Source organism: Crassostrea angulata, chromosome 6, assembly GCF_025612915.1.
Source record: "Crassostrea angulata isolate pt1a10 chromosome 6, ASM2561291v2, whole genome shotgun sequence".
Taxonomy (NCBI): Eukaryota; Metazoa; Mollusca; class Bivalvia; order Ostreida; family Ostreidae; genus Magallana; species Magallana angulata.
In genome coordinates, this window is record NC_069116.1 from 30,887,974 (window position 1) to 30,914,947 (window position 26,974).

Genomic DNA, 26,974 nt, shown 5'->3' on the forward strand with positions numbered 1-26,974 from the left:
GGAGAAACCCGAATAAACATAACTTGGATGAAAATGACAGTCACATGAAATACACAAATATTGGATATAAGATGACAGAGGTTGATGAGTTAGATGTTAACCCCCTTTTTAGGGCATTGCAGGTAATTTAGGTTTTATAACACAATTTTGATGCGTAAAATGTCGAGAAGGAGAAGGCCGTGTAGCTCACGTTTTAGCATCAAATGTGATGTGACACTGTCGGACACTTGTACCTGTGTACACATATATATATGTACTAACGTTATACAAATCACATGCACAGACAGTCGGTATGGTAAATTCGAAATCTTAGCCACTTATAATCAAGACAATGTCTACTTAAGTTTATTACTGGTATTGTAATGACAATTAAGCGCATGTGAAGAATTGATAGTGTCAGTACACCCCCACTCCAACTTTTTTTGTGTGAAGCAGAATATACAGTTGTGATGGACACTGTTCTAAGGGTTTTGAGTGATTCATCCAAGGGGGGGGGGGGGGTCTAACTTATACTGGTATATATTGGTCCTTGACTTAACGTGATGAAATACTGAGGAGTTGGATTTATTTAGATGTTTTAGATAGTTTGAATTTAAGTCATATATGCATTACAGACTCCAGTGAATAGACCACATTTTAAATCAAAAAATGTGTATATATTCAGATTCTAGTATCATGGATTATTGATCTGAATCTATTACTTTTTGCAGAAAGAATACCTGGGATTGTATGAAAAAGCACAGGAGAATTGTTACATTGTGTGTATTCCACAGACTTCCTCTTTGGCAAATATTACAGTCACAAGGAAACTAGCTGGTATGCTCCGACTCATCCACTGTTATGTAATGTGATATGATGGTACTATGAATTTTATAGTCTCTTGATGAGGTCATTAATACTTCATGTACATGTACTTGTTATATAGACCTTTTGAGAGTACTATTATTATTACTAATTATACTAACAGAAGAAGATATATTTTCAGTTGCTAGATTTTGTCACATTATAATGATAATACTTTACTCTGTCCCAGATTGTATTTAAGGGGTGGGTCCTTGATAATTTGTAAAGTAGCCCTCATAGAATTTTACGAGTGTGATGGTTGTAAAATAATTTAGACGCATTTATGAGACTGAATGAAGAGTGAATAAGCCTACAACTCTTTGCTACTTCTTTTCACATCAATTGAAAATTTCATATAAAGTTTACTGTTTCTAGGTTAATGTTGATACTGGTACATGTACTGTTCATTTCAGCAGTGTGCAAAAGGTGTTCTTTGCATGTCATAAGGAAAAATAGATACCGTGGAATCATTTAAATTCATGGGGGTCAGTTTTCTTGGATTTTGGTTTTTTTGCTTATTTGTGGGAATTTCATGGATGCATCGGTTTTCAGTTTTAGTAAAAGAAGTAACTCTCTCAATAGTTTTCGTCAGGGATGTAAATTTGTGGGGGAGGCTAGCTACTCATGAATACCAAGAAAAAATGAGCAAACACGAATTCTGATGATTCTACAGTAGGCTATAGAATACAATGAGTGAGATAATTAACATGAGATAAATTATTTACCCCAAGGGATCTTATAATAGGTTCAAATAAATGGAGTATCATGATGTGAAAAAAACTATTTAATTTTCAGTGAAAACAATCAGTCATAAATTACTCAACATATATTGAGGGTATCTAATTTGAATTACAGAAACTCATATTCTGAAGCCATCACCATACTTTAAAAGGTAAGATTTTTCTTTGGGCAAGTGTTGAAAGCAAAACTTTCACCAGACATCAAAGTGAGGAATTCCTATGATCTGAGCAAAAAGTGTTTTCTAATTACATGTACCGACTACCGGTATATTCAGAAAGATTAACTTGAACAAAAATTGATATGCCAGTAATTAATTTTAGTGTTCATGTACTAACTAAATTTCTATTACCGGTATTCTAGTGTGTATTTTTAAGCAGGAAAAATATGATTCTTGAGTTTTTAAAATTTGTGATACCATTTAAAAGAAAGAAAAAACCCCGAAGTCAGTGAATATTGCCAATTCCTGAGTACGGGTACTTGACCTTAATATTTTTATTCTTTTTAAGCCAGTACCAAACTCTGGAATCATCTGCCAAAGTGGTGCAGCTCGAAGAGAATGGAAAAGAATTTCAGACAGTGGAAGGTACGCCAACTTATGTTTATGCTTGTACTTACTAGATAAAAATAGATGAAAAAATGAATTGAAAAACAAATAATAAACAAATAGATGAATAAATAGATAAATAAATAAATTATAGATGTAATGGGATAACAAAATATAAATCTGGGTACATGTAATAAGCAATGATAAGACTGATAAGCCTTTGACAATATATTTGTATGTATCAGGTTTCTCTGAAAAACACGCTGTGAAGATTTTAAATGAAGAGTTGGGGTACAATCAGGTAAATAAAAAAATGTCAAATATATATATATAAATTTTGTTTTCAAATAAATTGAAATAATCTACATGCTTGCAGGTGTTTTAAATCTTTGAATTAAGTGATAATATTTGTGTTCATATTTGTAGGATTATAAACCATACAAAATACTTATTTTGGAATGTCCATTTGATCCATCACTAAAGGTAAGATAACACTTCTATCTTATAATATGACTATGAGTAAGTTATTAATTAAGTGTTTGCATTTTCTAAATGTCAGACTGCATACAGTTTCTCAGAATGTGCAATGCCCAATAACCAATAAAATGCTCTGATTGAATGTAAGAATTTTTTTTTTGATAACTCTTAAGTGGTTAAGAAATAAACAGCAAGTAAAAAAAGTTCACCAGGATATGAATTTTGTTGGTCACATGACCAAATCCTGTGAAGCCCCTAAGTATTCGGTTTTTTTGTTAGTCTAGGCAGTTTAATGTTGGAAATTTCTTGTTTGTCTAGGTTAGAGCAACGAGGAATGGGACACCGGCCACTACTAATTCTTTCTCTGCTTTTCAAACATACACAGAGTAAGTGCTGCATTAGTACATGTGTATTATAATTGTTGAATTCTAAACTTTTCAGTGAATGACATGTACTAATCAGAGTTAAATCAACTCTAATGTGATAGCTATCAAAACAATGCATAATCAAAATGAGTATAAAAGTATGTTTTTACAGAGTATTTTTAACTCATATGTCATGCCTTAGTGGTCTGCTATACTTTATGTCTATTTAGTAATTAAACATTACAAAATAATAAATTTTAAAGATATTCAGATTTTAGTCCCTGAAATTACACTCTTACCCCAATTAACAGTAAGAGAAAGAGTGATTTGTTTGTTTATAATTTTACAGATCTTGTAACTTCCTAAAATCTTTTGCCGAGTACAAAATGGTAAGAATATTTTAATTGTCATGCTTAATTTTGATGTTCAAAATATCCTATTATTACATGTATTAAAAATTTTTGTTAGATTTTTTGTGTGTTTTGAAGTTGGAAAGCATAATTCAGTACAGTTTATTCCCCATTCCCTGACCACCTCTATTGTATGACTACAAGAAGGAGAATCTTTAGGAAAAAAAACCCCCCAATATTGTGTACAAATATGAGTGGTCACTCGAGAGTGTGGCTTTATTTTGCAGGTTTTACGACAGGTGGATGAGAATCTGAAACAGTTTAATGCTAATTATATGATCCTCAAGGATTACCTCTCTGAAGTCCAGCACAAACTAAAGTCTCTATGCCAGCAAGTTACTCAGGTAATTCTTATTTTACCTGTACATGATTGTATAGATTTGTCTCCATGATTAAGACACTGTAAATAAATTACATGTGAAATAGCATTTGCCATTCATAGTCAATAAAAGCTAAAAATATTATTTCATACTGATGTGTATGTTCCAGTATTTGAAAACATACCAAAGGTTAAGGGCACATCTGGTAGATTTTTTCTTGGATTTTTATCAAGCGCAGTGGATGTTTAGATGAAACTTTTATTAAGAGTTTGTGTAAATGTGTGTATATATTTTTATCCACAGGATTGCTTAAAATGTTCTCAGTATGCTAAACAGCAGGATCCCAAATTCAGAGAGACATTAGATTACAGTGTCGAAAGGTGTGTATTCAATTTTCCACTTTTCTCACTTTACAGCTTAAAGCCATTATTGATGTAGAATCATTTACATGTATAACCAAAGAGGACACTTTACGGATTTTGGGGAGTAATTTTGCAGAAAGAAATGGTTTTCCTGAATAAACCGTTATTCAACTTAAAAAGTGGGTCACTATACATATGAAATTGTGTTGTCGTAAACTCATGGGAAAAGGTACCCACAAATTTCTTGGAATATTGTTTCCAACAAAAAATGTCATAATTTTACTGTGTGTGGATTTTCAAATCTGTGGTTTTTGCTTTCAGCTATGTAATGGGTACAGTCCACAGTAAGGTGTTTTCTGTTGTCAAGGAAACATATGAGCGAGATGATAAATTACTATTTACCAAGAGCAGACAACTCCACAATGTGACTGCGGAGCAGCTAGGGGTCAACAAGAAGATAGCATGTCCTCTTCCTCAAGCGGTTAGTCTTAATTTTATAATTCATAAAAAAAATATGCTGGATTGATTATGGTACATGATATAAATCAGCATTTTATGCACCATTGGAATATTGCTGTTTGTACAAATCCATAGACATATGAATGTAAAATGTTTTTGACTAAGTTTTAAATTTTGTTCAAAGAAAGTCTAATGTAAAATCAAAACGTTGATGCATACACTATTGCAAGATGTATTTTATTGAAGGTTGTAGAATTGGCAAATCTGGATGGACTCCGGACGCCACTGGAAAAATTGTTCTGTCTGAAATCAACCATTGTAAGTATTATTTTAGGGAAAGTCATGCAATGATTTTAATTTAGGATAAAAAGGATACTAGAAGATACTCTACGTCTTTGTCTAAAAGTAAAAAATGTTAAGTGAGAATGTTTGAATTTATTTGAAGGACAATGCAAGCCAAACCATACAGAATCATTTAGAAGAAAACCGAGTACCTCCTGTATCAACAGCCGCTGAGGAAAGTAAGCAACTTCTCTTACCTAGAACTTACAGAAATATAAAAACCTGCTTTTTAATATTGTCCATTAATCTGTTATTTATTTATTTATGAAGTTTTTGTTACTATTTTGAACTGTTGGGCTGATCTTTGTACCTTTTAGAATATTCATTCAAACTTGAATAATGTTTCTTCAAAATATTAAATTGTTATACATGTAAAATTTATTAAATAATGTGTATCATATTTAAGTACAGTATTTTTCTTTGTATTATCATGAATTTGTTTTATTTTATAGACTATTGTTTGACCTCAGATGATCTCATTCCTATATTGGTAAGAATACGCAATTTATCAAACTTTCCATTTAGTGATTGTTGATTTTTTTTATAAAGTATATGTATTAAAAAAAAGAACTTTAGCACTATCCCATTCCTTTAAAATCATCCCTCTTGTGTAGGATTATAATTGTGGAAAAAGAAATTCTTGAGGTGAAGTTATTAACATGTATTGTATGAAATTGAACCTTTTCTTAAATTTTGCTGTAGGTGACAGTTATTGCTCAGGCCCAGTGTCGATATTTTGCCAGCAACATCCACTACATAGAAACATTCCACTGGGCATCCGAGGCCAACGACAGAGGCAACCTTAGGTGTGTAAAACATTTATATCAAGCAGAGTAACTCTTTAGTGAAATATTAAAAAGATCTGTGAACAATTTATATTAATAATATTTTGTGTATAGCAAGATGTGATTTTAATGAAGGTTCTGTATTGACAAAATACCTGTTATCATGGATTGTGTTTCAGTTACTGTTTGGTGACCTTCAAGGCAGCTGTTGAATACATGAAAAACACTTCTTTTGATGAAATGGAGAGGCAACCTAGACTCAAGAGAGAGGTGAACACACATGTAAAATGGAAATTGCAAATACTGGTTCAAAAATATATAGCATACAAGTCAGACCACAAGGTTTGAATACTGTATAGGTACAGGGAAATATTCATCCCCGTTTTATTTTGGTCCCTTTCGCCCTCGTCGTCAGCGGACAAATTTAAAACTGAGCAAATCACAATGTCTCAAATTATCTCTCTTTAATCACAACTGGGCGAATTCAAGATGGGTCGAAACTGTTTGCAAGTGAAGAAGGGCGAAAATAACACGGGGCAAAAATAACCCTGTATACAGTATGTATTTATTTAGAAAATGTTTTTGTTTAGAATAAACAAAACAATATTTGTCACTTACTTATAGGCTACATTTATGTGTTTTTCATGTTTATAGAAAATGTGTCAAGTTGTTTTGAGCTATATATTTCTTTTCTTTTCTACAATGTTGTCACATGTTTGTTTGAATTACAGATAAGTCTAGAGGAGTTGAGGAGAGCCACCAATGGTCAAAAGGCTGCTGACCTCAGCAGTCCTGTGAACGGTTCCTCTGTGGTTCAGTCAGGTGCAAGTCACTATGACCGACAGCTGGAGCGAATCTCGCAGATGCTAAAAGAGTCAAATGACGAACTCAGGAAGACGGAGAAAAAGCAGTCCAATCACACTAGCAGTATTTTTGGAGGTAGGTTATTTTGTATCATTATTTATCAAATACAATTGTACAAGTACAGGTTTATTTATACTTGTATAGATTATAGATGTTGGCAACCTTTGTACTTTAATATTAAAACAAATTATTGATGTACAATTACAATTACATGAATTATCTTCCTTGGCTCTGAATGTTTAGTTTATGCATGAATATATTTTGTTAATTGGTGCAGTTTTTTTGTCTTAATGACAATAAAATCTTTTGTGCATGAACATAGTTAATGTACTTGATAAGTATATAGAATTTATTACTGGTAATTGTAATCATAATTTACCTGTTATTGAGATTTTAGAAAATATACCAGGTCATGAAATATCGAATACTGGTAGATCTATAGGTAGTCATCTTTATATTTCTTTATATCAGAGAGTTACGAGAGATTACAAAAGCCGGCAGAAGGGCTCCCAACCAGAAAACAAGACAAGGAGGACTTAGGGTAAAACATTTCAATTTCCCGAAATACTGTGGAATCATTAAAATTCGTGAGGGCTAATTTTCGTGGATTGCTGAAATTTAAATTTTTTATACCTACAAAAGTAGGTATATGACTTTATAACCCTTATTTATTGATTCATGGAGGATGTTAATTCATGGTTGAGAGGTACCCACGAATTCCATGAAAATTGAGCCACCACAAAATCTTATGATTCCACAGTATTAGAAGGTGTATACTGTGGTTTCATCAATATTCGTTGAATACCAATTTTTGTGGATTTCGTTATCAAGTTGATCCACGAAAACAAGTATTCATTGAAGTACAATTTCTATTAACATTTTGTATTGATAGGGTCATTGGCCATGAATTTACATATCCTTGAAACTGTGATTTTCACTTTATCCACGAAAATTGATACCCTTGAATATTAATGTAACCACAGTACCATATTTACCTTAAAAATGACTCCTTTAAAAACTAAGTTCACCTTGCCAAATGGGTTTAGATTGAGATTTGGTTTGGGGAAAATCTGATCCTTAGTAAAGGGTTTAATTATCTATATCCATGATAGTCAGAGAATTTTTTGTATTTATTTCCAGGGACTTTCTAACCTCCCTACAAAATGACATGTTTGGAATGAACTTTGGTAAACAGAGTTGATGGCCTTTTTTCCAGAGACAGTTTGTTTTAGAACTCAATTGGTTTTGAATTGAATGCAATAAGCCAAAGAAGACTTTTTGATATTCATTGCCCAATTTGACTGAGGTTTAATTTATTGAATTGAGGATTTTAACTATCAAGTGATTATACAGAAAAAAATGTCCTGACAAGGGTTATGCATGTTCACCAGGTATTTATGTATGATTTAAAGGGACTTGGACACGATTTGACCTCAAATTTTCAAATTTTATTTTTCCATTTTCAATGTTTATACTGATAAATATAGAAGTTTTTAATGCTATATGTAAAAATTTGAAAGTCAAATATAAAGTTATATAAGGAAGATACAGAGTTCGTAATACTTTGTTTTGTAAACAAAGCTGAATATTGTCATTTTTTACACATTTGTTGTATTGTTGTAAGTTTCAATCAAATGTATCTTTCTTTTGTTGATACTAGTATTTATGAAGATATTGAGGAAGTTTAAAATGTTTTTTTACATGTCATTTTGTGAAAGAAATGGTAAATCTCTGCATTACATATTTTGTAAACAACTATAAGACTCGAGCTTTGTTTACATAACAACCAATTCTTACCTCTGTATCTCGCTTGTAACTTGATTTAACATTCAATATTTTGGTCAATCATTTAAAATGCACCGTAAACCATTTTATACAGTAAAAATAAAAATAAAATTTTTGATCTCAAATCGTGTCCAAGTCCCTTTAAAATGTGTATCAGGTATTCTGCTGATAATTAATGCTGCTGTCATTTACATGATTTCTTAGAGGTTGTTAGGCAGCCCCAGTATTTCCATTTTACCTCTTAAAGTGTCTATATAGAGAATTTATCTGCCCATAATTTTACAGCAGAAGCCTTCTGATATTTAAATTAACATACTGTATACACGGTTATTTTATCCCTGTGCTTATTTTGCCCTTCCACAGTTGCAAATAGTTCACCCTGCCGCCAATTCGTCCAAAATTTTTTAAAAAATTAACAGTTATTTAAACATTATTTTGAATTGACCTAGTCTTAAATTATGCCGCTGAAAACAAGGGTAAAAAGGTGAAAATAAAAGGGGGTGAATATAATGAACACAGTACTCATACTAATGTCTAGTAACTTAATATTTTCAATTACATGTATAGCAATTTTAACATGGGCATATTAAAAAATTACAAGTCATTGGGCAAATTTATATGAACTTGGGTCCTTCTGGTCTCTGTGTCATTTGGATGAGGGAAATGAATTTATATCTTCTCATCCAATGATATTTTTATCAGAGGTAGGATTATTTATTTATAATGCTATGTAATGTGTTATCTTTAGTACAATGGGATAGAATGTGTTTTCCCCTAATCAAGTACATGTATTTATTAACAGTACATGATGTCATTATGTGATATTAAAGGCTCCACTTTATTTAACCGTAAATCTCTGATTTGATAGATATGTTATCATTCATATGTACATGTACATGTATATTAGTACATGTATGATCAATTTTCAGACAGGATTGTATAGGGTAACAGTTTGATCATATATATATATATATATATATATATATATATATATATATATATATATATATATGTATATATATATATATATATATATTTATATATATATATAAGGAATGAATTTAATTTTACCTATGTTATACGATATAACATAACTTGGGGCAGTTTACACTTTATAAACCGCGAAGCGATTTATAAAAAAGCGTAAACTGTTCCAAGTTATGTTATACTCGTATAACATATGTAGAAATTAAATTTATTCCTTATAATTTAATTATATACTATTTAAATTAGATAATAAGGCCCATTAATTAATTAAAAAATGTTAATTTGTACAAAATTTAAATGTAACGTCAAGCGGATTAATACGTTTCGCTCGCGCGTCTTATTGTGACATAGGCAAGTTATGTTATACGATATATATGAATTTGTTTAGCCAATCAAATGAAGCGTTACAATCAGAATTAAATTTTATATATATATATATATATATATATATATATATATATATATATATTAAAAAGGTATTTATAGTTTTAGAAACGGTACGTTAAATTGATCTTCACCGCCACTAGTATGGTATCAAAAGAATGCGGTGCCTTAGTCCCTAATACTATTTTAATAAAATGGTGAGAATACTTACCATAATTCATAAGAAAATCTTACGGACCAATATTGGTTGTTATTGTACAGTGTCCTTCAATTTATTTGAATTTTTCAAGTATTAGAGAAGCCTGTTTAATCCCTTTTTCTGTCCATTATGATAACAAAATGGCACTGTCGTTTATGACAGTTTGTTCATTCTACAGAAATAATTTTTGAAATGTTGTAAGTTTGTACAGGTTTTACTGTATTTGTAAAAGTACATCAGTACATATCTGCATTCAATATTTTGATCATATATATTGTATATGTAGCAGCTCGGGCTTAAATAAATTCAACAAATGCGATCTGTTCAACTCGCTGAGTTACAGTGAAATTGTTGAGTTTTTTACTAAGTCATTTTTTTTAATTTATTTTAAACATATCTGCAGTTTTTTTTATTTTTACATCCTAGCTAGCCAAATTTTATATTCAATATGATGTGATATTCTGTGCTAGCATGTGCAAATGTATACTTAATATGTATGATGCAAATGTTCATTGTTAAAGTTATTTCTATTGACCTTAATAAATATCATACTACAAGTGCTGAGTTGAATTTTGTTTAATAATCCAAGGTGGGTCGCGGGTTTACCCCATAAAAAATCTCACGAGAAAACATACCCTGAAATTTTGTCAATTTGTTTATAAGCATTTAAACTTTGCTATATAAAAAAATTATTAACTTAGCCTAAATTATTTTCATGCAAAACCGCCTCAAACTTAGTATTGTTCCTGCACTTCCTCCTTATAACTCATACATGAATTTTAAAAGCCATAGAATCAAACGATATCTTTTTCAAAGTTATATAATGTAAATAGTGTGAAATGTCTCCATCGATCGTGATGTCATAAACAAATGTACCCACGGTACACAAAACGGCTGCTCAAGTCGTCAAAGTTGTGTACAGAAATTGATGATGAAAGCAAACCCGCGACCCACCTTAAAACAAAATTAATTGTTCTAGAACTTAAAGTTTCATTCAAAGCTAGGGTACATAAATGATCTTTTCCTTTTTGTTGGAGAATTAAAAAAAAAAAACAACTAAAGAGGGTTGGTTGGTTGGCAATTTTTAGACTTCATTAAACTTTTTTTGAAGAGCTCTATCTTAAGACATATATGAAAACATTCAAATTTTAAAGCTAAAATAGTTGGAATTTTTCTTTGATGAATAATAGGTAGTTTATGGCTAAAAATACCATATCAAAAAAATTTAAAATCTGATGGGTAATTTGTTGACCATCCAGCCTCCTTAAAGAATTGGAAATATGACAGTGAGTGGTTAAACAATCATATCAGAGGTATTTTTGTAGTAAAACTTTTTTTATACAGAAAGTCCTGGGGAAAACGATATTTCAGTTTCTTGAAATGTGATTATAATCCATGTAATTGGTTTTTTAAAAATCAGGAGCATTATGTACGAACAACAAACAAAAGATTTCTGTACAAGGGATTTCCCTTTTTACTGGAAAATACATCGGAACCAGGAGAATAGGACGTTTTGATCTTACATTGTCCTTATATGTACACAAAAACAAAAAGCAAGAGTTACATTTTAATTTGTAAGCTTTTATATACATCCCATATAATGCAGCCATAATTTAATGCACAGGATATAACTTATTTACTGAGATGACTAATCCTGAATACAGTTGCTACAAAATCATGACTAAGATTAATTAAAAAAAAAGGCTTACACTTTAACTATCATTGCCGCTTTGTTAGTACAATAACTTATTTGCAAACATGTAGATTGTAGTGCAATACAACATTTTGGATATTTAGTTTGTTTTTTGTTTTTTGGGTTTTTTTTTAAACAAACAAGAGTCATGCTTTTCAAACAAGTACACAATAACAAAGTTGTACAAAGTACACGCAGAATAAAAATGTGACTTTTATAATCTGATATGCTATGTAAACATTTTCTCATTCTATCAAAGAATTATGTCATTGAATTTGCTAGAAACAACAATTAAATGTTAATACATCTGACATTGCAGTCTTTTAAAGGTTGTGTGTGTCTCTTTCTCCCTTTGTTATTTTTTTCACTTGTTTAGATTTTTTTTCACACACATGCAACCATACATATTCCACATTTTTTTATTTTTCCTCTTTTTCATTTGTTGATGCATGAGTACATTATGGAATTTTTTTGGAATCTTCAAAATTTCCCTCAAGATGACCAATGAAGAATCAAGTCACTCGCTGATATTTTTATTTTCACTCTCACAAATTCATGTGCTTGGTATCGTGGGTATGATAATTTGTGATTTTTTAAGACTCCATAGTCTGAACCTGGCTTTAGTGAACTTCAGAAATCCGTTGAAAGGAATGGATATAATAAGCTTTTTGCAGCTCTTTCAAGCTACTTTACGTCATCTTCATACCCATTGGCATCTTCTTTGCTTGTTTTCATACTTTTCATGAAAGGACGGGGCTCATCATATTCGTCTGTCACGGACCTTTTGCCATTTCCTTTCTCATGGTTTTCTCCTTTCGAGCACTCCACCTGTAAATCTGGAGCCTTTACACTAATTTTCAGAGGATTCTCCTTATTGGAGGTAGCTTCCATTCCCCCCTTTTCATCTCCCCCATCTTTAGTCTTGTGCAGCTTTTGTTTGCTGGGACTTCTGATTGAATTTTTTGACATGGAAGAGTTGGGAAAATGCATATTGGGAGATCTTGGGGATAACGGACTTGGATCTATAAACAATTCAAAAATATTGATAAAGACATTATGTATAGTTCTATACATGTGTATAAGTATGTTTCTGTAATTATAATTTAAGAATATTTCTTTCAAGTTAACATAGTCTGAAGTACAATTGTAAACATAGATACAAATAATAATCTTTAATTAGTAAATAATGGGCAGGCATTTAGTTATATTCTTGACATTTAAATTGATTTTCAAAACCTTGTATGTTTGGGCAAGTATAGTGGTTGTGACGTCACTGGTCTTTTTTAAACATATTATACCATTACTTACCTTACATTTGCACTAAACATGCTATATAACATTCTAAATTTAATGCTTACTTACATATACTTCCTCATTAGGTAGTATCAATTGATTACTTATCAATGACAAATGTAATTTCATAGAATCTCTCTCTGCGTCTAAGCAGAGACATAAATAACATTTATGTCTCTGGTCTAAGGAAAAGGCCCGTTTGAAAACAACGAGATTCTCAATAAGCTACCTTAAAGACTGGTACTCTCTCTCTCTCTCTCTCTCTCTCTCTCTCAAACATACCTTCAATAGAGACCATTTTGTTCAGATGGGGAATCCTGATTTTCCCTGGTCTGTGATGCAGTGCACAAGCAGTTTTATCGGCGTGTGGTCCTTTCCTGGGCATTGTTGTATGGTGAATGCGTCAGCTGTGTCGAATCTGGAAGTTACGTGGTACTAAAAAATTAAGACATTGTGATAAGGTTTGTCCGCTATCTTGTTTTTTTTTCACCCTTCACAGATTATGTTCACTCAAACGCCACAGTAATGATTGGCCCTATTATCAAATCAACACAATTCAACCCCGTCAATCGAGTCGCAGACCTCTGATTTCTACAAATGTGTGCATGGTAAGGAAAATATATACCCTCTCTATGCAGACATGCATTTAAATAAAAAAGAAAAAAATATTCCTTCTCGGTATGCATAAAAAGACACTATTATTGAATTAAACACCCCCCAAAATAAGCAGTGTTAGCCTTACCGATTTTTTAACAAAGACTGCCAGTTAATGCTTCCTTATATATATGTATATACTCTCGCTCTAATTCTTTTGTTGTCATGTGTTTGTGTATATAAGCAGTATGTTACACTTTTTCCAAGTTTCAGTTTCGAAAAAATATGATGAAATGTTCTTCAGGCGCGGGGTAATCAATAAAATTAGAAACAGTTTAATTAGATATTAAGATAAAGGATTGACAATAATTTGTTCTTTCGATCGTATTGTTTTTAACACAGGATCAATATACGTAGAGGAGTGGTACATTGTGTTAATTGTTAATTAGTTGTATGCAAGTATATAATGGGGCTCTCTGCATTTTGGAAAATCCGATTTAAAGGTCTTAATCTTGAATAAAATAACGATATATGATATATGTACATCATATAATTTAAGTAACAAAATCTGTACTGTATTTTGTAAAACCAACAGTGACCATTAAACATAAGCGAAAAAAATATCATGCAGCTGCGAGAGAGATCGAGAGATCATGCAGCTGCTCAAACCAAAACGAAAACAAGATTAAATGTACATTACTCTCTTTTGTTATTCCTTTAATTTTTACGTTAAAATTTGAAATTAAAACAGAAAAAAATGCTAGCCTGGTACAATAATATCCGACAAGTAAAAGGCATATACATGTATTTATGTATTTAACTGTACTTACGTTTACTAATGCATTTTGTTAAACTTAGTGTTTCAAAATTGTACACTAAACACACAAGGATGGCTTTAAAGAGAGTTGCCATGTTTTATATAAGATATACTTTATTACTGGATATATTATAGATTGAGTGATTGAATAGCTTCGGGGTAAGCGTTAGTAAGAAACATGCTTTTTTCTTCCTTTTTAAATACTGCAGGGGTAAAGTCATATCCCTTGCTACTTGTTTGCTTCAGTAAGAAAAATGTAGTTTGATTTTTCCAACTGAAAAATTCAAACTGCACGGGCCAGCAGCCCCCCCCTTTCCCCTTTGTTTCTACATGTCTGTCAAATGCACAATCACCCTCTGAATTTGTTATCGATATGCATTGTATGAATCATCAATGACAACAGCTACAATCAATTAATGGGTATTTTTACATGCAAAAGTGAACATTATATGCCTAACTATATCACCTAAATGATTCACATAGTAAAGAATGTCCTCGCTATATTTTAAAGAAGAAATTTGCATGTTAAAATTAACGCTGTTTTATAACGTTGTCAGTAGTCACAAATATGCAATTTTGGTTTTGTAATGTTAGTTATCATTATTATCCCCCCCCCCACACACACACAAAAGTAAGATGTTAGTAGTAGTCGCCGTATATTCCATAACGTGACCAAAATATAGGTATTGTAATGAACAGTATCTTGTAAAGAATAATTGTTAAGAATAATTGTAGAATTTAGATTATGCATTGTGGCCCTATAGCCTCTTGTATCATTTCTGTGGTGGAACAGACCAATATACTTATAAATAATATATAATGCGCGATTCACATGCTATATTGGTTTCGAAGATAAAGAATGTTACTTGTACACTATTCACCTTCGAGTGGTGATTGGCAACGTTTTTATCAGTGAAGGCTTTTCCATGCTGTCTTACATGTTGCCACATTTAGCAGAAAATGCGAAGTTCCAGATAAACCGCTATATATATATCGAACACTATCTTTTACTGTACATGTCCTTCTGACATACATGAATTTTTTTAAGCAATCAAAATATGCAGATGGCTAATGCATATCTTTATTGCAAAGTAAAATATGTCAGAAGGACATCACCCTCAAGGAGACTTTGAAATATGATATGGTTTTGCCAATAAACTTTTATTTAGTCAGGAAAAAAATATAAATACATCTATTTACAAAAAACAAAATACAGGTTTTTAAATATACTCGGATTATTTTTGTAACAAAAAAAAAGAGATTACAATATTCTTTTAAGAGTCTACGGACTTCCACTAGTAAATTCCATAATAAATTCATTTAAATCTTGTGTTATAAAGTATATTTCAAATTTATAGTAATAGATCACTCTAAGCTTATACATGTAAAGTCAGTGTTATTTTGAAATCGTATTCGAATTTAGTTTAATCTTCTTTAGATATAGAACACAGGCGTACGCCTATTCTATAACACATTATTGATGAATTTAAAAAAAAAATAATAACCAAAAAACATTATGCTACTTGATCATCGTGATCCTTCAAGGTTCGATAGTTGAACTAAGTCTGTATTGATTAATATAGCTATCCTTAATATAACAATCTTGTAAATTTTATCATATTTCAGTTTCTTATCTGTCCTACTAACAGACACTTATAACACACCTTCCTTGTCTTTGCTCTTTTGCAACTTCACAGCTGAATTCTCTTTCCGAACCCACTGACCTTGCCTCTCCGAAAGCCTCATAGTGTCACAGCAGTTTCACCGATAGTTCACTACAAAATTACATTTATTTCAATTTCTATATAAAATCAATAAGGAAAAAATATAAACATGTGATGAAATGACTCTTTTAATTTCTGAATGAATCTATGCGTCATAAGCTGTGGGATAAATATCACGCTAAACAATGAAATATGTTTCCGGGTTGGGGGAGGGAGGCTCACAGCTTATGACAGGGTCACAAGATAGGATTGCTAGTACCTGATAATTGCGTTGGTGTGTGAATCGATTATCATCAAGTGTTTTAAAAATCATTGTAGCAAACAGAGGAAACTTTTCTGGCATAAATGAGACTTCAATGGAAAATGAAAAAATCAAGTGAGACCTACATGTATACGGTAAACCCATGATTCCATATAGTATTTTTAAATAATTAAATTAGTGTGTCATCGTTTTCAAAATAAATCTAGTAAGTGTATTTACAAATTAAAGACCCAGAACCCTTTTTGGCAGAAATACTACACTAGTATGACATTTTCTAAACAAAGAACTCTTAATTTATACAGAAAAATCTAAATTTTTTACACTGGACAGAAGCATTTCGAAATAATTTTTCATTGATTGCGCAGTTTTTTACGCGGTTTTTAGAAAATTGTAGAAAAATTCTGTTCCTCTATTAAATAATTTTTATTTGTTATATGCTGATTTTATGTGACGACATTTTCACCAAAAAAGAAACTGATCTACAATGTATATGTCTAAATGTTCTAACTATATAAAGATTAAGAAGTATGAACCCTTGTTTTGAAACCTTTTTCTAAATGAATCATTTGATACCTGTCACCATGGTTTACAAACAACAAAACTATTTTTGTGACCGAAATGTAATAAACAACTTGTTTTATCAAGCCTTATCTGTAACTATTTGTTCTCATGATAAAGAAAAACTTCACTAGATTTATATTTCATGTCACACCAAAAAGTCACGTAGCGTTAGTACTCGAAAGTGTCCATCGACTTTTAAAGTATCGGTTAGACAGCCTTGAAGGTTTTTACGCCCCCCTCCCCCCCCCCCCCCCCATTGTATTTTTATTTGGTCATTTTCAAGTCTAACACATGCTAAAAACCCATATATTTAAGTTGTTAAGAAGAATGGACTTGTATGCAGAACTTTTCCCAGGTGTGTTGAGGACCCCCAAGTATTTCGATAAGGATAAACAAACCCTGCTTGTGCCCCAATTATGCGTCATTTGAATTTATTGAACTGTATAGTACAAAATCTATAAGTAGTGTTATCACAGGCAAAGGCGCTGAAAAATGTAAGTTTTTCTGTATAAAAACAGTTAAAACACAATTCAAAATAAAGTTATAACTTTGCACCTACGGTTGCATGAAAATCAAAAGATGCGCAAAGCCATGCGCACTCAAACTGTACTTGGCCTCGTTAAGATAATGATTTGTTCAGCTATATAGATTCATGGAAACATTAAAGCTTGTTTAAAATTTTCCATAATATAATTAAGACAGTAAAGATCATAGTAAGATGTCATTGTCATTTATTGAAAATGACACATAATATAGAAACTTTATTTTAAACTACATCAAAAATTACTGGAAGATCCACACAGTTGAATAGAAAAATAAAATACATGTATATATAAGTATAAACAAAAGGGGTACCTTAGCCAAAATAATGCTAAAAATCTACAAATTCGAAATACAATGGAAACAAATAAAAATTATTATTCATGGAATAGCCACAAGATTCAAAGTCTGAAAGCAGCCATGCCCATTAAAGCAATATGAGCTGCGTTTTTCATGTTGACTTTTTTTTTACTAAAATGTTCTATTCTATTAAAATGACAAAAATATCGTGGTTTTAAAATTTCTATTAGCCATATATTTGTGGAAAAGGCCGTTAAGAAGCCTTTTTGGAGCAAAATTGAATTATTGTCGTCCTGTACAAAAATTGATTTATGTTTTCTCATGCTGCACAACCTCACCGCAGCTCCGTTTTTGCTGTCTGATAAATGAACTCAACACGTACTTGTGCATGATGAAATATGTCATTTATTAAAAATGACGAAAGTAAAGAAAAATATAAACAACATAGTAGGGGATCAGACCCAAAACTGTTCACACAAAATGTTAAATAACTTATCAATATGCTGATCCCCTTAAAATACAGAAAAACAATATTTTGTTCAAAAGTATATACAATATATACAAAAACAGCAAAAAGATGGCACCTCAAAAATAAAATATGCCACCAAATGTGAATTGCATAATGACAATTGGCAATTCCATTGTGCCATCTTGCTATATATTCCTTAGAAGAGAAATATTTCCTTTGACGAATATTAATGATTTTTTCAAATCTTATTTATCATAAAAGTTTAAGTTATATGCAGACTAATAATACTAGCAGGTTTTTGCAGCAAAATACAATTCTAAAAAATACAGCTCATATTGCTTTAAACAAAATATGATCAACAAACAAAATAAATATCGTTCCGAGGCAGTACGGTTGCCATAAACTTGCTTCGTTCTTTGGATGGAGCGTTTTGAGGACATCTTATTAAGGATTATTCGATGATCATTGGTTGGTCTTACTGACTACCGGCTTGGAGTGAGTCTTGTCAAAGTATTCTTCTTTTTCTTCCATGTTCGCATCAGGATCTGTTGATAAGCCAAAACTCTGACAATCAATGTATTGTACAAATGAGTGCATATTTCGTTCTATAAAGTTTAAAGACATTTAAAACAGTATCTTACAAACAAACATCTGTCTTCCATAATGAGGAAATTCGTATATTTCCGGGAACATGGAAAGTGTCCATGTCAGATTTGTCAGCAGTTACAGGAGGCAATGCTTTAGCTATTTTAATACTTAGTTGATGCTGATATTTGTTGTTGTTGGTTTTCTGTGGAACGTTATTCGCCGAAAGCAGTCAGGAATCTGCTATATATACAATCCTATACACAATCTGCTATATATACAATCTGATTTATTCTTATTTCATCATGTTTGTAATCATAAAAAATGCAGTAACTGTTATCTTTGTTGAAATACGATGCTGAATCTTTACCTTTGCACAATAAAATTATACGGACTTTCTTTCTTTAATAATTATAATTTTTAAAGTTTCTTTGATAATTATGATTTTTAAAGTAGCATGAATAAAAAAAACCTCAATGTTGGAATGATAAAAGAAATTCGTTTTGCCAGTTTTGTTTCATGAAAATGTTAGTTTGTCAGACATTTTAAATTTTTTTCTCAATTTGATGCATAAGGAATGTACTATGTATGTACACAACATTGTGATTTGGATTCAAAAATTCGAGTACTTGTCTAAGTTTGCACTACTTCGTAGATATCGAGTAATAGGTTACTGTTACTTTATGCGCGGGTCAAGAAAATCTTTCGGGGGGGGGGGGGGGGGGTAGGTGTCCGAGTGATAATTGTATTTTCCAGGGGAGGGAGAGTGAGTTTTTATTGAATATGAATTTATTATATTTAATTTCGTCAAAGGGGTTCGGGGTGGGATGGGAAGGGGGGGGGGGGTCCGGACCCCCGGCCGCCCTCTTGGTCGTTCATGTAGACTACCTTAGAGAAAAACTAATTGGTTTTGGCAAATATGCATATCAAAAAAGAAGACACAGTCAGGCATTGCCAACTTAGTCACTAATTAATTTAAATAAAATCAATAAGTCATTACTCGATAGTTACACATCATTAATAAGTCTTTTTTGTGCAAAAGGAGTGACTCACACATACACTGTAGGTCACAATGTAGGATTTCCTGTATTGGATATAATAGTTAGTTTTCGTAGTTGGGTTTAATTCCTTCCGTAATCGTACTTTTCTTTGAAATCAATTTTCGTACACAAAGATTCTACTTTGGATACTAAAAGTTCTACTTTTATTCATAAAGTGACACCATTCTTATCCTTTGCACTAAATAAACGTTTTTAGTTATTTCTGAATAATATTGTAAATTTTGAATTAACATAGTGGTACAGTTTTAAATTGTAAACTAATTTTGTCATCTTTATGGTTAATAACATGGGCTATTTTGAGCTAACGATATACATGTATGTATCTGATATGTATAAATTTTTACCTTAAATATTTTTTACCAAAAAATCACCATTGATGTATTAAACATTTTGTTTTTCGGATCTACCAGCGGAACATTTGAAGTATTTAAATCAAACAGAAATAGACAAATTTTCAGATTAGAATTTTTTAAAAAAAAAATCGAATAACATTAGAACAATATTGATAATCATACGATTTGAGGGATTTTTTTTAGAACATCAACAACCTCTGGTTTCATATTTTTATGACAAATTATCAGAATATTAAATTACTGTATGTAAGAAAAAACTCGAATAACTTCACAATTTATAACTATTACTATGTTAATTCAAAATTTACTAAGGCGATGAGAATATTTTAAAACAAAAAAATATATAAAAGAAAAAACAAAACTTATCTCTACGTCTCTACGTATACATTTGTCGGTATTTTCTCGTACATTCCTTCGCTAAAAAATTATTAATCAAAAAATTAAATAATCATGTAATGAAATTAAATCCGTTAATGAATATAATTGACCGTTTACAGTTTTGAATCATGTATACAAACGAATAATATATTTATTAAGCCGATGAGAATATTTTAAAACAATAAAAAATATATAAAACAAAATCAAAACTAATCTCTATGTCTTCAAATTAAATGTACATGTATTTATGTATATTTACATTTTCCATTGTCTTTGCCTGTGATAACACTTTGTATCGATTTTGTATTATATAACCCATAACTTCAAATGACGCCAAATTGAAGCGCCAGTGGGGTTTGCTTATTTATATTTAAATATTTTATCGTACGATGGTTAAAATTATATCATTCTTTGAATATTATGAGATGATAATTTCGGTCGGGGCATGATCAAATCTATCATAAAGCCCTTCGGGCTTTATTGGATTTGATCACGCCCCGACCAAAATTATCACCTCATAATACTCAGAAAATGATTCATTATTCCTTAAATAAGTATATGTTGATGTAAGTTGACATTTAATGAACAATATAAACTTTAACCCATTGTGTCAGCAAGTAAAACTAAAAAGATGGTCTGCATTTAAAAATGAGATAATATTTTTTAATTTTATATGCACATGCAATGTATTCTAGTATACATGTAAGCTGAGTTTGTGTCTCGTCTATCATAGGAGATCAAAATATTTAGAACCATTTTAACAAGACCTTGGACTTTCGGTAGGACGTAACTACATGTATATATATCTTTGCAGCTCTGGTTAAAATTGTTCTATTCAATGCTCCGACACAAAGTCAGGTTGTCAAAAAATAAAATATAAAGCCTAAATATTGAGAGAATAATAGTAATATTTAATTGATGTAGGCCCTACATCCCTTCGCTAAAAAATATTATGATGATAAGATATTATGATTTAATGAAATTAAATGCTATGATTATTCTTAGGTTTCGACCAATCGATTAACGGGGCATATAGATTTCAGTCCTGTCTGTTTCTATATAGCTATGGATTAACTATAAGTTTCCGTAATAAATTGAGGGTATCATACTTGTTGTTTATGGGCGATTCGTACGCACCACGAGCAATTGGTGTACGCTTATCGTAAATATGACTTACGTTTACCGTGCGTTCAATTTATATGTTGATGGTGAGAACAAGCGACTTGCAGTCAACGTACGTGTAATGCAAGGGACAAGTGAAGTTTCCTTACGTCATTCGTGCAAGTCAAATTGTAGGTTCATCTTACAGGTTCCTAGAGTGAAGCGTAAGTGTAGCCTACGTTTTCAGATCTCGCAAGGAAACCGTTGGGATTGTTGTGCATGTCCAACAGCCACCAAGCGGCGTGCTTACAGGAATGGTGCGTCCTTCCCAAATCGTATGATGCACTTGCGTGTCCCGCCAGATTCTCCTTAAAATCCGCCCATAGACCACCCGTAAAACCACGTGCGACCAGTTGTGACTAAGGCTTAAGCTGAGGAGGAGTACCGGATGTCGTAGGAGATCAGAACATTTAGAACCATTTTAACAAGACCTTGGACTTTCGGTAGGAGTGACTATATATCTTGCATCAAAACAAAAAGGAGTGACTATATATCTTGCATCAAAACAAGTTAAAAATGGGTGAAATATGGATAAATTGCGTAGTCCTAGTTTTTAAAGCCAAACAAATCTTTTTGACTTCAAAGAGCCGTGGCTGAGTGGCCAGCATTGAAACAGACAGGCCTACGTCACGTTGCTGTTTGACACAACTACCCAAAGTCTATGCTCTCGTTAAAATGGTTCTACATGTATTCAATGCTCTGACACGTCAGGTTGTAAAACTAACATATATAGCCTAGATATAGGGAGATAGGTACAACTATTGGAAAAAAAAACCCTTGATTATTTCAACTGATTTCACTCATACTTAATATTAATAAAAATATACTAGTTTTTTTTAATTGGAAAATTGGCGATATTTTGCTGTAATATTTTCTCTGATTTTTAATTGGAAAATTGGCGATATTTTGCTGTAATATTTTCTCTGATTAACACTAGGTTTCTATTGTTTCAGGAAATGTGGAAAAAGAAATCATTTCAAGGCTTAATGATACGATCGAGGTGTAAATGATTATATTTACATCTACCAAGTATAATTTCCTCTATTTCTTACGGAAAGTTATAGTTAATTCATAGCGGTATAGAAACAGCCAGGCTGAAATCATCGATTGGTCGAAATCTACAGCGGCTGAAAGTGACAGAACTGAAATTGACACGCCCTGTTTATCGATTGGTCTGAACCTACATCGAACTAAGTAAAATCCCGGACTGAACGAATTAATCTTGATGATGCCAGACTCAAAGTCTCAGAGGAGACAATTTGGCTGTTTCTTTTAGCTAACGTACTTATGTACATTAACAGTAAATTAGTGAATTTTACTAACTTTTCATAATCAATTTATTAATTAGTTAAAGAAAGATGTAAATATATACAATAAAATGCTTACTTTTATGATTCATGCGGGTTATGAAGGTAGCGATCATTGCAGAAAAAATTTACACAACCCGCTGACGCGGGTTATGTATTTTTCCTGCAATGTCGCTACCTTCATATTCCAAATGAATCACAAAAGAAAGCATTTTATTGTTTAAATATACACTACGCACATTTACCAGTCGACTCAAATGCCAATGAGTTCATACATGGAATTGTTCAAAACTGTGCTCTTCTTCATGAGTCATAAGGAAACCTTTTAACCAAAACATGTAATTACATGAATATATTCATAACTGACATAATCTTTGCTCTGACGTTTTAAATATCAATAATTCGTAAACATTATCCAGTCATTCCTTATAACGCGTTTTGGTCATATCATACGAGTTTCAAGCCTTTTTTTGGATAACACCCACTCGGAGCACTCATGACAGATTTCCTCTTTCTCTTGTTTCATGATATCATTAAAATCTTTTGATAAACAGCCAAACATCAGGCAAACACATAATCGGTACAACATACTAATTCATTAAGTTATATTTAAAGTGTCTCACATGATGCATATGGTTCGATTAAATTTTTGATAAAAAATGATAAAAATAGTGCTAATTTAATACAACACTATTGATTTGCTAAAGACGGATTCGGTTACTCGAGTGATGATGTTGCAAAACTATGAAATCTTTGTCAGAGCATATTAAGCAACATGAACACAGTTTTATAAGCTGGAAATCAATCTTTGATACATGAGGCAAATATTAAATTATCAATCATAATTGTTAATATTTTTAATCATAAATCGGCAAAACTTGTTTCTGAATAAAAAAAAAACTAGTTCAAATACAGTCAAGAATAAAATTGAAAATAGTGATATGTTTTTAAAATCTAAGATATATATTTATTTATTAGACATGAAAAGACTTATAATTTGTGCCCCAGATATTTTAACATATCAATTTTTCATTACAGTCCATGTTAAGTATTGTAATTCTTTTAAAAAAATGTACTTATTAACACATCTTAGTTTCGTTCTCTATAACGTCACTACCTAAAATAGGCCAATACGTAGGAAATATTTATTATATTCCTTCCAGGAACTTGTTGTTTCACGTCATTTGATAGTTATAGACTTTATTTAAAGGAATCACCTGCTTAAACAACAAACTTTATTTACATACCAACAAACAAAGACCAGGACTGCGTTCAAGATAGTAGCAGCTAGCATAGCCGCCCAGTCGTAGTATATCTTGGTTTCACTGATTCAAATTTGGAAATATTAACTATTACATCTATTTTGTTTAAAAAGGGGTTAGATATTGATATAAAAAATATACATAAGACCAGTGATGGTAGAAAAATACTTGTCAATTTTAATATTAGTGATATCTCCTATAGTTTAGTTAACATTTATGCACCGAACAAAGAAACCTGCAGAATTGATTTTTTGAAAGGAATGAAAAGATTTATCATTAGAATTCTATAGACACAGAAAATATTATCTTATGTGGAGATTTTAACTGTCATCTTGATGGGGAAAATACTGATAAAAGTTCAAAAATATTGAGCGACATTATTGTAAGTTTACATTTAAATGACTTATGGAAAGATAAGTATGTAAATAGCAATGGTTACACCTGGTGCGATGCAGACAATATACCAAAAAGCAGTATACATGTAGATTATATCTTTATAAGCACATCTTTGTTGATAAAAATAAAACAAATAAGTATTCGTAGAATTCCCGGTACTCATAACAACGGGACCAGAATGTCTGACCTTAGAGCAATAAAATTTCATCTATCTGTATATGATAATGAACGGGGAAAGGGGTATTGGAAACTAAATACGCCACTTTTAGGAAGTAATGAATATAAATAAATAATCACAGATATAAGTAAAAAAGAAGGTTCTTCTATTTAGGAATGGGAGTCTCTAAAAATATCAATTAAAGATTTTTCTATAGCTTTATAGCTTTTTCCATCAAACGCCAAAAAAACATATAAACAATTAGTATTCCAAATTGATCAAGAAATTTCCGAAATTGAAAATTCTAACCATAAAGCAATGGATATGAACAGAAAACGTGAATTAGAAAATCAGCTAAACAATCTATATGATAAAAAAGCACAAGGGGCACAAATTCGTTCGAGTGCAAAATGGGTTAGTGATGGTGAAAAAATAAAGAATAATGAAAATATACAAGGCTTTAAAGCTAACTTCATGGAAAAAATATACAACATGCCGAAGACATGACATTAACTCTACAGAATATTAAATCACTTAAGCATGCTTTAGAAACAATAAACAAGTTCTGTATTCATGCGGGATCTAAGGTTAACATTAGTAAAACTGAATGTATTGTGCTTGGTCCTTTTACAAAACATGTTTACAGAAATCGAGGGTATATCAGTCACGAACAAAGCAGTAAAATGTTTAGGTATTCATGTAGGTCATGATAAAATTGAATGTCATAATAAAAATTGGAGACTACAAAATATTGTAGAAACATCAGAAGGAATCGTATGTAATTTGAAATTATGCATTCAGAAATACTTAGAAATTCTCTTCAAAACGCTTTTGGAATTGTAGCTAATTTTATGTTGCCATGGGTGACCTGGTTTTTCACATAAATAGGGAAGTAAAAAAGAGACTCTGTGATGACAATGGATCTACCTCCCTATAAAACGCTTTTCTTATTACAACCTATCAACTTCAATATTTCTGTACACTTCTCTTTATTCAGATCAATCAATAAAAATATTATTTTTGTAAAAAAACAACAAAAACACAAAAAAAACCCAACCCCCCCCCCCTCCCCCAGTACTATTTAATAGTAACAAATCCTATGTTTTGAATTTCGAATTAAATGTATATGTATCAACATATGAATATGCAATTAACAATTGAAAAGATGTTACACCGACGGGAATTCAAAGCTTAATGTTATTGAAATAATAAATTAACATACGTCGCGCAAGCTATTAGTGTCAATATTTGTAACGTCAAAATGACGTTAAAACGCAACATTAAAAACAACAAACGTTATAACATTTATATTTTCAATACATGCATCATAGTTATAATTTTCAAGTTAGGGTTTACGAGCGTCAGTCGTCAAACAGTCACCAGGTATTATAATTACTGCAGTGAACGTGAGTTTCTCATACATTCTATTATTTTGAAATGTATGTCTTTTAATATAATTATTTCATTTTGGGGTTCATTCAATGAAAAAATGTATAAGATTGAACGGCACAATTGCATATATTTTTGACAAAAGGTTACATTTGAAAGAGTCATCTTTTGATTAAGAAATAATATACTCGAACGATTTCAGCTCCTAACTTGTACGATGCGCCCCATTTGCCTGTCTCCTCGTGTTTTCAATGGTGACATGCAGTATATTATTACAATATCAATTTAATATCAATGGATATGAGTTTATAATAAATGTAAATACATGTTTCTGTGATAATTTGCAGCAAAGACGTTTCAGAGAACACATATGTTTTATCTGTACAAATGTCGCGTGATATTCGCAGCCTTTGAGTCAGTTTGGTAACGCAAACTGTAATTGGTTTGCGCTTGCTTTTATGGGTAATTGAAATAAATAATGATAACTTAACATTTGAGTTAGCGGCCTCATTTTTGCTCTTACAAAGCAATATTTAAGAAATAAAAATGTATGGTTTACCTCCATCATCACATCGCTAGAAATCATTTGTCGAGTCGTGACGGCTATATAAGGTAAATGCCTCCTCATTCCCCTACCCACAAATCAAACAAACTCACAAATGTGTTGAAAAATTTATTGATCAGAATATTATGTATCCTTATCAAAACATATAAACATTGATGTACATCATACCTGATATCAATAATTTGAGTAGAACAATAAACAAAATACTGTAAACTGTGTAAAAAAATATTTTTGGCAAGA

General features: G+C 31.4%; 2 protein-coding genes across 4 annotated transcripts; one reads left to right on the forward strand and one right to left on the reverse strand.

Moving 5' to 3' along the window:
• The first annotated feature begins 9 nt into the window (after nucleotides 1-9).
• Nucleotides 10-9,284, forward strand: LOC128190185 (ankyrin repeat domain-containing protein 27-like). Its single transcript, XM_052862122.1, has 19 exons — nucleotides 10-122; nucleotides 711-816; nucleotides 1,699-1,735; nucleotides 2,091-2,167; nucleotides 2,374-2,429; nucleotides 2,555-2,611; nucleotides 2,924-2,991; nucleotides 3,320-3,359; nucleotides 3,608-3,724; nucleotides 4,004-4,080; nucleotides 4,384-4,543; nucleotides 4,768-4,839; nucleotides 4,967-5,042; nucleotides 5,316-5,353; nucleotides 5,566-5,669; nucleotides 5,828-5,918; nucleotides 6,380-6,587; nucleotides 6,984-7,053; nucleotides 7,653-9,284. The coding sequence occupies exons 1-19, from the start codon at nucleotides 45-47 to the stop codon at nucleotides 7,711-7,713; spliced, it is 1,593 nt and encodes a 530-aa protein (XP_052718082.1). The 5' UTR covers nucleotides 10-44; the 3' UTR covers nucleotides 7,714-9,284.
• A 2,138-nt stretch (nucleotides 9,285-11,422) lies between these two features.
• Nucleotides 11,423-16,068, reverse strand: LOC128188794 (uncharacterized). Of its 3 annotated transcripts, none has more exons than XM_052860066.1 (3): nucleotides 15,929-16,068; nucleotides 13,136-13,288; nucleotides 11,423-12,582 (listed from the first exon to the last, which is right to left on the reverse strand). In XM_052860066.1, exons 2-3 carry the CDS (start codon nucleotides 13,236-13,238, stop codon nucleotides 12,245-12,247), a joined length of 441 nt encoding a protein of 146 aa, XP_052716026.1. In that variant the 5' UTR covers nucleotides 13,239-13,288; nucleotides 15,929-16,068; the 3' UTR covers nucleotides 11,423-12,244. The 3 variants fall into 3 exon arrangements, with proteins under 3 accessions (XP_052716026.1, XP_052716025.1, XP_052716024.1); XM_052860065.1 differs by lacking the exon at nucleotides 15,929-16,068 and adding an exon at nucleotides 13,596-13,693; XM_052860064.1 differs by lacking the exon at nucleotides 15,929-16,068 and having other exon boundaries at nucleotides 13,136-13,544.
• Nucleotides 16,069-26,974: the final 10,906 nt, after the last annotated feature.

What these genes read in the sequence shown, in the direction of transcription:
- LOC128190185 (XM_052862122.1), top strand. Translation starts at nt 45, where the DNA reads ATGAAATACACAAATATTGGATATAAGATGACAGAGGTTGATGAGTTA. An exon ending in TATGCCAGCAAGTTACTCAG is followed by an intron (nt 3,725 to 4,003) that starts GTAATTCTTATT and finishes TTTTATCCACAG; the next exon opens with GATTGCTTAAAATGTTCTCA. An exon ending in TCTGTCTGAAATCAACCATT is followed by an intron (nt 4,840 to 4,966) that starts GTAAGTATTATT and finishes ATTTATTTGAAG; the next exon opens with GACAATGCAAGCCAAACCAT.
- LOC128188794 (XM_052860066.1), bottom strand. Translation starts at nt 13,238, where the DNA reads ATGCCCAGGAAAGGACCACACGCCGATAAAACTGCTTGTGCACTGCAT. An exon ending in CAAAATGGTCTCTATTGAAG is followed by an intron (nt 12,583 to 13,135) that starts GTATGTTTGAGA and finishes AATTGTTTATAG; the next exon opens with ATCCAAGTCCGTTATCCCCA.